This window comes from Solanum stenotomum, chromosome 6 (genome assembly GCF_019186545.1).
Source record: "Solanum stenotomum isolate F172 chromosome 6, ASM1918654v1, whole genome shotgun sequence".
Taxonomy (NCBI): Eukaryota; Viridiplantae; Streptophyta; class Magnoliopsida; order Solanales; family Solanaceae; genus Solanum; species Solanum stenotomum.
The window spans coordinates 45,125,245-45,139,771 of NC_064287.1; the positions used below are offsets into that span (position 1 = coordinate 45,125,245).

General features: G+C 31.4%; 3 protein-coding genes across 4 annotated transcripts in view; all 3 read left to right on the plus strand.

Annotated features, from left to right (window-relative positions):
- Positions 1-14,527, plus strand: part of LOC125867008 (endoglucanase 25-like) — a 237,868-nt gene that overhangs the window by 122,935 nt on the left and 100,406 nt on the right. The window lies entirely within an intron of this gene.
- LOC125867029 (F-box/kelch-repeat protein At3g23880-like) lies at positions 6,579-7,763 on the plus strand. Its single transcript, XM_049547450.1, has one exon. The coding sequence runs from the start codon at positions 6,698-6,700 to the stop codon at positions 7,748-7,750; it is 1,053 nt and encodes a 350-aa protein (XP_049403407.1). The 5' UTR covers positions 6,579-6,697; the 3' UTR covers positions 7,751-7,763.
- LOC125868792 (F-box/kelch-repeat protein At3g23880-like) lies at positions 12,521-13,657 on the plus strand. The gene has a single exon (XM_049549352.1). The coding sequence runs from the start codon at positions 12,521-12,523 to the stop codon at positions 13,655-13,657; it is 1,137 nt and encodes a 378-aa protein (XP_049405309.1).

Here is a 14,527-nt window from a genome sequence, read left to right on the forward strand (position 1 = left end):
AAATCCAACGCATCTTTGAGTTCTAAAGTGTTTTTAGTCATTTCATAATATTTTTAAATAGTAAATGTATTTTATATAATTTTATTATATAACTAGTATATTTTATAAGCAGTTGAAAATCATATAAAAAGATCTCTACATTGTTAAAATAGATATTTTGTTAATTTAGTTCTAGTTCAAATTATAGTTTTAATTTTGAATAAATTAGTTTGTATTTAAATTGATTATTTTATTTTTGTTAAAATTAAGAAGCTCATTAATTAATTAATGGTAATTCATTTTATTTAGATTTTAGCCGATTTTGCAAGTGAAACTCAATTTGGTTAATAAGTTGGCTAATTTCGTAATTCATTTGGCCAAATCTTAATGCCAAATCTTGACCTTTATTAAACCCACTTAGATGACTAATTTTGGGCCTTTTTATTTTTTTTCCAGCAGCCCTTAGCAGTAGACCAACTCTTTTCCTTATTCTCAGCAAACCCAAGCTTCTCCTTCTATGTCCAGCCTACCATCCCAGCCCAATTCCCCCTTTAAACCGGCCCAACTCCTTTTACCATCAACAAAAAGAAAACCCAACAGCTTTTTTTTTCCTCTTTCACGCTAACAGCGGAGCAACCCAGAAGCTGCATTAATACGAACGACATCTTTTCAGGCAAAGCGACAAGAATTCACACAGCAAGCAGTAACTCTGCGAATTTTTTTGTTTTCTTCTCCAATGTCCCTTTCGATTTGTACAATCGCAACAGGCACGTGTCTCTTCCCTTTCCTCTTCCGGAATGAGTTGAAAATCTTAGAAAAGGTGTTTCCCTAAATTGGTGAAAGAAATTTGAAGTTTTGAATTTCGAATTTGGCCTTTTGAATCCCATTTTTTACCCTTCCCCCCAAAAAAACTCGAAACCCTAGTAGTTCCCTTCTATATATATTTGCTTTTGGCCGCTGCAGTAGAGGGGGTTTTTTGGGAGAGATATAAATATAAGAATACATATATAAAAATCAGTAGCTATATTCAGGCAAGAAATCGGAGATTTTCTTTTGTGCTCGTCGCTTGCAAAGCTCGTCGGAATCTCGTTGTGGTATTGAAGTGGTTGTTCTTCTGCTCGTGGCTCTTAGTTTGGCTGCCCGGAAAAAGGTAATGTCTACTCCTTTGTCTACCTTTCATTTCGATTCCGAACATCATATGACGAGCATATCTCTGTTGGGTCTTCCTTTGCCTCGATTAGATGTTTGAATCCGAATTTACAACTGTTTAAGCTTGGCTTTCGCTTTGTTTCGAATCGTGTGATTGCCTTGTTGTAACTCTCACGTCTCATATGTCTCAATTTTGTCTAAGTTTCAGTTGAAAAGTGCTTGTTCTTTGACGTCGTTTCTTTTGGGAAAAAAAAAGAGTAATAAAATTAAGAAAATGTGAGGGTTCTATTTTTTATTTTATTTTTATTTTTCCAGATTTCTGTCCTCTTGTGTTCATGGCTTAGTGTGCTGAAAATAGAATGTTAGTTTGAGTTTTGGAACATAGCTGCTTATTCTCTTTTTTTAATCTTGTTGTGGTGATTACTTTGATGTTATTTTCAGCTAGTTAATTTGTTTTCTTCCATGATTTAAAATTCATTTCTCTTCCAAAAGTGTGATTCCGTCCTAACGTGTAAGCTTCCATTTTGATCAGATTTGCTTTTAAATTAGTGTTTAAATATGTGATATTAGTATGATGTTGTTTGCTCATATATGAGTTGTTGTGGTTTAAGTTTGGTTGTTGTGATCATTACAATGCAGATTTGAATCATTAAGTGGTCTGTGTTATAAGTTTTTTTCTAAAAGATGCTTGCGAATTTGTAACATGCTATCCATTTTATCAAGTCGAAATGCTCAATCAAATGTTTGAAATATGTTGTTCATTGTTCATAACTAAGAGGATAGGTAGCAACTTTATTTTTATTACTATTTTTATTATTATTTATTTATTTACTTTTTTTGTTATTATTATTATTTATTTATTATTATTAATTTTTTCCTTTGTTTGTTTCTGTTTAATTCAACTCATAGTTAATAATATCTCTATTTGCATACTTTGCATATAAGTGTTGTTTATTTGCAGTTTTCTAATGTGGATGTATGTTCCATTTTCTTTTGTGCATACGGAAAATTGCTTTAGTCATGTCTTATTGCATTTTTATGAAAGATGTTATTCTTGTGAATTAATTGAAGTGTGAATGCTAATCTTTGTTCTCTTCATTTGCATGTGAAAAACTCCATTTGAGTCCATTGCGGACACCTTCCCCCTCCATTTGCATTTCGGATGGGCCATAAAGGCCCCAAATCCCCTTTTTCCTTCGAATCATCCCCCTCAGCAAGCTGCGAAACTGGCGTACAGGTGGAAGCCGATAAGTGAAGGCTGGAAATTAAATTTTGCAGATCTCAAAAGGCCCAAAAAGGGCTGATATACATGCTGTATACATCGATATACAGTCAGAAAATATCACATACAGGGTAAAAACGTGAAAAGTACAGGTGGAAAACACAGATTACCGAGTTAAGACAAAATTACAGGTCCAAAAGTTCAAGAATCAGCAGTATATATGGTGTATGCACCAAATGTATATTTGGTGTATATCATGACCAATGAAGATGGGAAAGGGCCAAAAGCCCAATAAATTGTTATTATTAAGTTTTTTTTGCAGATTTGAGAATTTGGGCCCAAGGCCCAAATTCAATTGTTTTCCCTTTGCTCTTACTTATATGTTTATTATGTTGACTAACCGCTTGTTTAATCATGGTTCAACTTAATTAACTTCCCGAAGATGACCATTTCTTTATATATATATATCTGAATTAAATATTTTATACTTAGCTCTATTTTTTTCTTATTAGCCTCGTCACTTTAAATTACTTCCCTTTAGGATGATCTCTCTTTAGTTTATTTCCCTTTTAAAAAAAAATAACAATTAATAAATAATAATAATAATAATAAAGTAATAGAATTTCTTATATTTATGTTCCATGCTTAGTTTTATTTTTAGTTGTCCCGTCAACACTTGAGGTCTTCCCTTTAAAAGTTTTCCTTTAGTTATTCCCCTTAATAATAGTAATAATAATAAATAGATAAATAAAAAGCAAACTTCTTTTACTTACTTAGTATTTTCTCAAAATTAGTCAAAGTCATCTTTAGTCAAATCGCCGATCAATCGCAAGTTAGCGGACATTCCGAGGGCCTAACCCCTTCTCGGAATGTACATTTGAACTAGAACCCTTTTTCAATTAATTTTATCTGTTTAAATCTTTTGAAAACCTTAAAGTTTTTTCTTGATTTTTATTAAAAAATTAAGTGGCGATTTTGTTCTTTTGGAAATCCGATTTCTCTTAAATCATAAGTTTAATCGATTTTTGAAAACTTTGTCATTTTTCTTTTACATATATTTTCGAATAAAACATATATGAGAAACTGCTGATGTGGCACCTCTTAGAAGCCAGAATTCCTATTTATCTATTTTCTCAATTTTGTAAATTTTGTCATCACACTAAATATAATATGATTTAATATTACATTCAATATATTAAGCATTAATTGTATTGCAAGAATAGAAAGAAAATTACCATTTATGGACAATAAAGGTTTAATTACAATTTTATTATAATTAAGGAAAGAGAAAGATTACAATAAACGTTTAGTTACAATTTTACTATAATTAAGGAAAGATAAAGATTAATTCAACATTCTATAATCACATCTAATATTCTAAATATTAATTGTATGGTTGGAAAGGGAAGAAAGATGTCATTTCCGAAAAAAAATATTCTAATATCCTAATTTGAAACTTCTGGCATTCTCTATAATATTAAAAATTATATATTTCATTTAGAATAATTATGTATTTATGGGATGAAACAATGAAATCGTTTGCAACTTTTATTATTAACATAAATACATAATGATTAAAAAAATTGTGAGTATATAAAGAGAATCACCATTTAAGGAAAATAAAAAATTAATTACAATATATATTTTTATCTTTTTTTTTAAACCCTCTAAATTTCTTTCTCTATTTTTTTACCTTTTTTAAACCCTTATCTTTCTTTTCTTTCTTTCACGTTCTTTCAAGTAAATAAGAGTAAACTTTTTTTTTATTATAGTCATTTATATCATTTTCTTATATTTCCATCTTCATTTCATTAAATTCATCTTTTTATTTTATTTGTGTATAAGTTGATTATCCTTTCATAATCTTCATTAATGTTATTTATTTAGATTAATTAAAAGTTATTATAATATTCTTTTAAATACGGTAGTAAAAGGAGCCCCAATTCAAATCCAATCATGATTTTTTTTTGCACAATGTTCTTTTCTAGCTTTTCAATATTGCTATTAGAAAATAATACATTGGAGAGACATAAGGTAATCTTAACTTCCTTACTATTTTTATGTTTATAGTATTATGGAAATATATATTTTTTCCATTTCATTAAATTATATAATCAACAAAAATATGATGATTATATTGTATATAACAATAAACGTTGAGGCATCTTTCATATTGTCAAATAATTGTTCTAGCAAATTGAGATTTACATTTTTATGAAATTGTTTCTTTGTTGTAAAGGGGTTCATAATATGAATATTTGTATTAAATTAAATACAAATGCATTGTTCATATGTTTCCTCTCTCTTTTTTTTTCAATGAATTTGGAAGGCTTTATCAAGCTAAGGGTTTCCGGACACATCTTTTTTGTCTCTTCATTTTTTTTTCATAGTTCACTTGTGAATTGCATTAAATATGTTATTATCGTTACATTATTAGAGAATATTTAATATTATTTTTTTATGAAAAATTGTAATTGTTTCTGTAAGTTATCATGACATGGTGTGATATTGGTGATTGTCAAGACATGTATGGAGGAGCAGACATGGAAAAGGTTCTTACTGAAGCATCTTGTCATTTGAGTATTTTCTCTATTTCATCTAACACCCAAAATAATAATAATAAATTATTGGATAATAAAGAGATGTCAAATGAAAAATTATCTCAATATATTATAATTGATTGATTTATTAGTTTCATTATTCATACATATTAGAGGTTTGGTTTAATTTTTTGGAAAATAATATTAATTTTTTAAATTATATTGCTCAAAAGATATTGATTGTTGAATTTGAACTATTATGTTTTACTCGCGGGTTCAAAATTTATTTAAAAATGAAAAAGTGTTAGTTATATGTTTAAAACTTACTTCCAAATGAAAATGCGTTAACTAATAACTATATGTTCAAATAATTTTATGCACGGATAAGTTTATTTTGTTACCATTATAATAGAATAGTTAAGATGAATTTATCAACAAATTAACAAGAAGTCTTGATTAAATTTGTACTTAATAATCTTAAATTTAACAAGTATAATGATCTTTAAATTTAAAATTGTGTTAAGAATTGAATTTTTTTATTGACGGATAGTCTTACTTAGATAAATTTTAAACTTTTTACTTAATTAACATGTCATATTCCTCTTGCTAAAATTTATTAAGTGGATATTTAATTTTTAGAAGGATTGTAAATTATTTATATATATACATGTTTCTTTTAAAATCTTTAGTAACTTATTGACTTGTGCTAAATAGTTATATCACCACAAAACAGTTAGAAAGAGAAAAAGTGAGGGTGATATTTTTCTTCCGTCAAGAAATACAATTATATTTTTTTTAGATTTCTTTTTTTATTTATGTGCTATATTAAAAGAATTTAAAAAATAATTAACTGTTAATTATATTAAATGTGCATTGCAAAGCAATTAAAAAGACATTTTTAGAATATATTAAATGTAAAACTTAATTTGTCTCTATTTTCATTAATTACTCCACACAACTTTTTATTATTATGACCTATAAAATAATTAATAGTCATATTCATCATATTATTTGGTGTTTCATATAGTAGCTCTGTAAATAAAATCATTATAAGATTTTATAGAAGATCACATTAGGTTTTTAGGTTGTTATATTTTCTGTGCTTATTATATTCATATTTTAATTTGATTTGAAGAATAAGATGAAAAATGGTGATCGGCTTGTGGAATTGGACGTCCATAAGAACTCGAAAGATATGTGTACTTATTTCATATTTTTCCTTCTATTTTTTAATGAGTAAGAAATTAAGAATAATGTTACATTTTTATTGGTATGATTTATCTTTATTTTGTATCTTATGTGAATTTCTTATTGCAATTTTTTTTGTTCAAAATAGTAAAAAATTTAACAACTTTATTGAAAGTCTACTAAGTACTCATCAAACATTTTTCTCTTACATCAATATTATATTTAATAAAATTATCAAAATTTTATCACTCTTTATAGCGGAAGTTCACTAGTTTAATTATAAATCTGGGTGCATCCATAGTTAAAAAAAATGAGTTGTGCACCCACTCTGTTGAAAAAAAATTATTCACTCTTCTTAAATTTGAATACGTTGAGTAAATTCGTAGCTCGGTCATTGCTTTAACAAATGCATCCACCTACCACCTGCCAAGATTTACATAGCCCCGTCTAGTCCTGACTATGTCACAGAAATCCAAACCACCATCATAACAGACTTAGCTATATAGGGGCCAACCTATATAGCTAAAGCTCAAATTTGTGCGAACCAAAATGAAAATCTGAAGCTTCTCATCAACTGAGGAAACTGAGAAAGCGTACTGAAATTCCAAGCAAAGATTCAATGGGGAGTTTGCCAGAAGAACTGATTGCAGCAATTCTTGTAAGGGTTCCAGTTAAATACCTCTTACAGTTCAAATGTGTTTCGACAAAATGGTTTGATTTGATTTCCAGCCCTGAATTTGTGAAAACCCATCTTAGTTTTTCTGCTAAGGATTATACCCGCCATATATCTCTGTTACAATTGGATACTCTAGACACTAATATTAAATCTTGCTCTGTTAGCTCTTTATTTCATGACTCTATTACTGAGGCACTTGATTTGGATTGTCCCATGAAATATCCACATCAAAGAGTTTATGTTTCGGGTTCTGTTAATGGGTTGGTTTGTCTTACCGATAGGTTTGATGGGTTGGTGCTATGGAATCCATCAATTAGAAAGTTCAAGAAAGTGTTGGACTTTGTGCCTACACAGATGTGTCGGTGCTGGTCCATGTGTGGTTTTGGATATGATGAGGTTCACGATGATTATAAGGTAGTGGGTATTTTTAGTAGCATGATTAAGTCCTATTTCGAGGCCGTGATATATAGTTTAAAGAATGATTCTTGGAGAACACTTGAAGATTTTAAACCTGGGATGAGTTATTGTAGTTCGTCTAAGTTTGTGAATGGTAAGCTTCATTGGATTATTATGCGTAAAGGTCGTTGGGGCATCATGTCTATTGATTTGGTTGATGAGAAATGGGGAAAGGTGGAGCTGCCCTGCTCCAACAAAGAAGGAGATTTAAAGCTTGGAGTGTTGGGAAATGATCTTTCGGTGGTCTGTAAGAATCATGAGAGAACTCACTCTGATGTGTGGGTCATGAAGGAGTATGGATTTAAAGAGTCTTGGACAAAACTGTATACCATCAGGTATCCTGAGAACTATAAGCTTTCTCCGCCACTTTTCATGTATAATAAAGGTGAAATTATGCTCGTGTTTGAATCAACTTTAGCGATATACAATCCAAAAAATGGCTCTATCACACATCCAGAGGTTATTAATGTTGACGGCAGTATTAAGGCGGCACTCTGCATCGAAAGCCTAGTTTGTCCAGATTTACCAAACGGAGATTGAAAGATGTCAGAACTCAGGTGAATGACTGTATTCCTTTGCTGCATTTTTCACGTGTTTTAAAATTCTGCTTATTTTGTCAAATATTGAACAAGATGTTGCATATTCAAGGACCATTTACACCATATCTACTTAGATATCTTGGTTGTCCTTTTTCTGTTTTTGCCTACACCCTAGGAACAACAGTGTTTTGCAAGAACATTTTTATATCTTTCTTAGTTATTATTTTTCTTGTATAGTAGACTAATTTTAGAATGTTATCCAAAATGTTCAAAATAAATACCCCAGATATTCCTACTTAAAATGATGTATCAATTCTAATAGTAGCCTGCTAAATAAAGTAAGAGTAAAGAGCACCAAGGCGCAAGTGAATATGCCAATGATTATTGGCATAGCCCTTGGAAGAATCAAAGCTTAAAGTTAAACATGTTTAATGATCATTTTTAGTGACACTTGTTGTGGCGATAGATGAATTAGAGAGATCTTTGAATAACAGTTAACTAACTTGTGGTATATTACAAAGTTTGGATGATTTCCCTTGCTGCTAATATCTTCCTTTTATTTCTTTAGTTAATCAAAAGGCAGAATCTTCTTTCACTTTAGTGATACCATTGAATTGGGAAAAGTGAGTTGAAAGTGTTAAGCTGCTATAATCTTGAGTGTATCCGATTGGATATGTATTTTGCTGAGCTTTACTTGGATATGTATGAGACATGTCCCATCTAAAACTTAATGGCCCAGATTTGCTTAACTAAATAACTGTCGTGACCATAGTTGAGAAGGTAGATGTTACCATCATTTTAAGTTAACAAAAACTGTCTTAACGTATAAAGAAATCCTCATTTTTCTGAAGTTTGAATCATTTTGGGTTGAGCATAGGCTCAGTTGGAAGTGCTGATTTGCAATGCAGTGTCCAAAACACTCTGAAACTTGCATCATTCTTTTTATTTCATCTTTTTCCCCTTTACAGATAGGAAGATCAGTTTCTTTTTCTTTTTCAACCTATATACTCGCGAGTTTAACTTTTTTCATTTTCTTTGACCTTCTTGTGTCCTTTTATTCAACTGCTGATACAACATAACTCACTTCTAGATGCAGGCAGCAACGTTATCTCTTCCCTGTCATTTTTAAATTAAAAGCTTTTTAATTTTACAAAGGGGTCTGGATATCCTATTCCTTGTGTGAACCTTCTTTCTCTGAAATAATCTTTTTGTGACGTAACCAAAGGCACACAACTCGCAAGCAAACCGGAAAGGAGAATGTACATGGATATTTCTTTGGTTATGTCTCCATAAGAAATGAACATTTGACCTGGCAAATAGGTTGATGTGGGCTTTCTTTGAAACCAACCTTTAGGGGTTTAAACTAATATTTAGCTCATAAATTTCGCACATCAGTAAGAACAACTTATACTCACATATTGTTGATGAGTGCAGGTTTGTTGTACATGTATTCAGGGGAACATAAAGAAGAATTGTTGTCGATTTGTGTTTAAAGAATCTTACTGATTCCAACCAACTTTACAGAAACACGAAGTTACCAAAGTTTAATGAACTAGTGAAGAACAGAAGAACATAAATTAATTCACAAATCTAAAATCTGTAACACATACCAGAATCTGGAAAACCAGAAAGAAGATCAAGCCCACTGAATGCACAGTGTCCCCTTAAGGAAATTATTCCCCTCTAGTATCCGAGGTTTGATTTGGAATATGTCCTCCCAGGATAGAATGATCTCAATCACCAGTGTATTGATACCCAAAACGCTGGTGTCAGCGAGCCACTCAACAGCAGTAAAGTACACTTAGAATACTAGATTTAGTAGTAGAAGAAGAAGTTCAGAAAATCGGTTCACTTTTAAAATGAGAGGAAATCCCTCAATTTATAGAAAGCAAAGGGTAGTGTGAAAAGGTTCTTATTGTGCCTTACCGGGAAGGTCACAAACCTTTGGAAAAGTCACAATCTTTCGGAAAGGTCACCACCTTTCATAAAAGTCACAACTTTTCATAAAAGTCGCAACTCTTCATTTTCCATTCACACCTTTTAAAACCCAACAATATATACTTACTACCTGATGCTTTAGCAACTACTTAGGAGAAGCAATAGCCGGCCAAATGACTACAGGATCATCTGTCTACTCTACCTCAATCACCATATCGGACCTTACAGAAAAGGTTTTTCCATACTAGGAAGTAAGATGATATCCCTAGGGGTATTTTACGTGCAGAAGCTCTCTTGCTAGTAGAAGTAAGAGTAGCAAGGTTAGGACTATACTACTTTATGCTAATGTATCATGTACTTTATGTAATAGTGACGAGGAGGGGGCTAGTGTGTTATGATAAACCTCATCTTCGGATGTTGTTGTTCATTGATCAGGTCACTAAGGACTCTTCAGGTACGCATTTTGTAGGAGAGTCGCGGGTTGTAAAAACTCTATGATGCTACTTAATTTTGTTGAAGGAAGCGAGAAACGCTCATAAATTGAACAGAAAGTTAAACTTGTTAGTAGGAACATAATCGTCCAAGTTTATGCTCTTGTTTTCTTTGATTCTACTTGCTGTACACAATTAGATGTTTGATAAACTATCCCTTGTAATTAAAACCCAACAAATTTGAACATCCATTGATTACATCTTTAAAAGATTGAGTAGATAATTTGCAAATATTTTGTATTTAAAATAATTTATGTGAAATGAATTATAGATTAGGAAATAAATTAATATATAGATAAAGATATATTTTTATTTTATTTAATCAATTATAGAAGATTATTTTATAACATATTCTATATGATAATATCACAAGCGGATTTGGGGATTTTTTCCAAAGTTTAAATTAGAGATTTTTCTAAATTCACATTTTTTATAATTATTCATATTAGGTAAAGATTTTCTTTCACAATAAGTGCATCTACATATTTATTCTTTCGATTCTTATTTTCTAAGTACATCATGTATCCAACATATCATGATACATCATACTAACTATCAATTATACGAGATGTTTTAATGAACATCATGTGAAGATTTTGCCCATTAACCCTTTGAAATAGGATAATTTCCTCATATGTGAATTCTTCTAACTTGTACAAATATGGACTTTGGGACAAGGCACAAGTACTCTCCTAGATTATGATCGAAATTTCACAGACACACTTAAAAATAACTAGGGGTCCTATTACTCCTTAAACTAATTTAAAATGGAATAAATACACTACAAACTCTGACATGGCATAGGGGATGTCCACTCTCTGAAAGGCTAGTAATGAGTGCACAAATTGGACACATGTCATTTTTTTATTGGTAACTTTAGAATTAGTTAGTACGCATATTTATTGATATATATATATATATATATATATATAATTTTTTATTTTTTTATTTCATACTTTGTAAAATCTTTATTTTAATTTCTTTCTCACTTTAAACTTTTATTAAAATTAATTTATTGTCTTTCCACTTTTAAAATTAAGATTTTCAAGAAGTTCTACCTTTTTTTAAAGTGTAATAGGTAAAAAAAAATGTGTACTTTCTTGATTTGTCAAAATGAACAAGTAAAAAAGGAAAATTGTACAAGTAATTAGGGACAAAGTGAGTATATCAAATAACGACTCTCGATGAGTTAAATTTGAAAACAATATAATTAGGGACAAACTCTGTGTAGGTTTTTAAAAAACTACCATACTCATTTTGCGAATCTCGCAATTTTCGACTGATTATTTGACTAATGACTATAACTTCTGCTAATCATGGTATTTATTCCGTCTTTTTCATCCCGTGCCCGTACTGCATCAGAAAATCTTTGTTTTTAATTTCTCTTCACAACACATTTTAAGGGCTAAAACTTTCTCTGGACATCTTTCTTTTATTTAAATCATTGATCGCATATCTATAAGCAGGGGGTTTTGCGTTCACTATAAAGCCTACACTCGTCCATTCCTTTCAAGCTTGATCCTTCCCTTAGATTCGTTACCTTGTTTGACAAAACTCGTTGGTTCCGCATTGGTCGTAATCCGATTTGAGAACCTTGTCTCATATATTCCCTTCATCAAGTCTTCGCCAACAATCAACTTAAACTAGAGAGAAACATAATTATACATTGACTGAATTTACTGTAAAAAATTGAGCATCAACGAAAGAAAGAATAAAGAGAAAACTCGGCAGAAACAAATTTGATTCAAAATGAAAAAACTCCACAAGAACCCTAAAAAAGAAAAAGAACATAAAAAAAATTTCAAAAAATGAATGAGCAAAGGCGCAAAAGAGGAGCAACACTAACGTTAGCGCCAAAGACAATAATAATAGAATCACAACTATATCAATAAAAGAACTGCATCACAAAAGAAATTCCACCGTAAGAATCTCGAAAAATTAAAAAAAAAAAAACATAACAATTGACATTGAGCGGAAACTTGATCAATTCGTAGCAAAATCAAGAGGTTAGTTCAAGAAAAATTTCCAAAGGAGAGAAAAACTTATTTAAAATGACGAATGCAATAAATATACTTAAAATTGATTAAAAAGTAAAATATATCACCTAAATTTAGATAAAAGAGAAATGTCCATATAAACTCTCTCTTGAATAAAGGTGTAGAACGATTAAAAAACACCCTATATTACCAACCAAAAAAAAAGGAGAGATATATATAAAAGTAGTAAATATATAACGTGCGGCAAAAACTTCAGCTTTCGATAGAAACAATAAAGCAATGATCAAATTTTGTTGAATTATACTTCAAAGAATGAAGCTTTCGATGAAACGTTTGCTAACCAAAATGAAATCTGAAGCTTCTCATCGACGCCCAAAATGGAGGAGACTGAGAAAGCGTACTGAAATTTCAAGCAAAGATTCAATGGGGTGTTTGCCAGAAGAACTGATCGCAGCAATTCTTGTAAGAGTTCCCGTTAAATACCTCTTACAGTTCAAATGTGTTTCCAAAAATTGGTTTAATTTGATTTCCAGTCCTGAATTTGTGAAAACCCATCTTAGTTTTTCTGCTAATGATTACACCCGCCATATATCTCTGTTACAATTTCGGGAAGATATTAAATATTGTTCTGTTAGCTCTTTATTTCATAACTCTGTTAATGAGGCACTTGATTTGGATTGTCCCATGAAAAATCCACCTCAACGTGTCTATATTTCGGGTTCTGTTAATGGGTTGGTTTGTCTTGCCGATGGGTTTAGTGGGTTGGTGCTATGGAATCCATCAATTAGAAAGTTCAAGAAAGTGTTCGGCTTTGTGCCTACACAGATGCGTGAATGCTGGTCCAAGTGTGGTTTTGGATATGATGAGGTTCACGACGATTATAAGGTAGTGGGTATTTTTAGTAGCATGATTAAGGCCAATTTCGAGGCCGCGATATATAGTTTAAACAGTGATTCTTGGAGAACACTTGAAGATTTTAAACCTGGGGTGAGTTACTGTGGTGAGGCTAAATTTGTGAATCATAAGCTTCATTGGATTACATTTCGTAGACGTCGTATGCGCATCACGTCTATTGATTTGGTTGATGAGAAATGGGGAAAGTTGGAGCTGCCCAGCTACAACAAAGGACGAGATTTGAAGCTTGGAGTGTTGGGAAGTGATCTTTCGGTCCTCTGTAATAATGATGAGAGAACTCACTCGGATGTGTGGGTAATGAAGGAATATGGAGTTAAAGCGTCTTGGACAAAAATGTATACCATCAGGTATCCTGAGAACTATGAGCTTTCTCCGCCTCTTTTCACATATAATAAAGGTGAAATTCTGCTCGCGTTTAAATCAATTTTCGCGATATACGATCCAAAGAATGACTCTCTCACATATCCAGAGGTTCCTAATGTTGAGGTTGCTGGTTTTTACAACAGAATTGAGGCGGAACTTTGCATTGAAAGCCTAGTTTGTCCGGATTTACCAAACGAAGATTGAAAGATGTCAGAACTCAGGTGAATGACTGTTGTAATAGTTAACAACGTGTAAGTAGTCTTTCACTGCATTTTTCACGTGTTTTAAAATTCTGCTTATTTTGTCAAATATTGGATGTTGCATATTCAAGGACCATTTTTACACCATATCTACTTAGATATCTTGGTTGTCCTTTTCTATTTTTGCCTACACCCAAGGGACAGTAACGTTTTGCAGGAACATTGGGCGTTCTTTTGTCCTTTTAATCAGTGTTTTAGGGGTTCATGTTGTTTCACTAGACAAAGTAAGAGTAAAGATCACCAAGGCACAAGTGAATATGCCAATAATCATTGGTATAGTCCTTGGGCAGAATCAAAGCCTAAACATGTTTAATGATCGTTTTTAGTGACACTTATTAAGGAGATAGATGAATTACAGAGAACATAAAATAACAGTTAATTAACTTCTGATTTATAAAGTTTGAATGATTTTCCTTGTTGCTAATAGCTTCCTGTTAGTTTTCTATAGTTAATCAAAAGGCAGAATCTTCTTTCACTTTAGTGATACCGTTGACTTGCGTAAAGTGAGTTGAAGTGTTTAACTGATATAATCTGGACTCTAGAGTGTATCAGGCTCTTCTTCACTAGTTATTCTCTCTATTTCCTAAGCTTTACACATTTACCATTTTAATTTTAATTGCCCAGATCTGTTTAACTAAACAACTGGCGTGACCATAGTTGAGAAAGTAGTAGAGATGGCAATGGGGCAAGGTTGTTGCGGTGCGGGTTTGGTCTAAACCCGCCCTACACCGCACCACATAGCATTTTTTTTCTATTTTCTACCCACCCCTCATAGCAAAGAAACTTTGTTGAAATAGCTAAACATTCAGAAGTT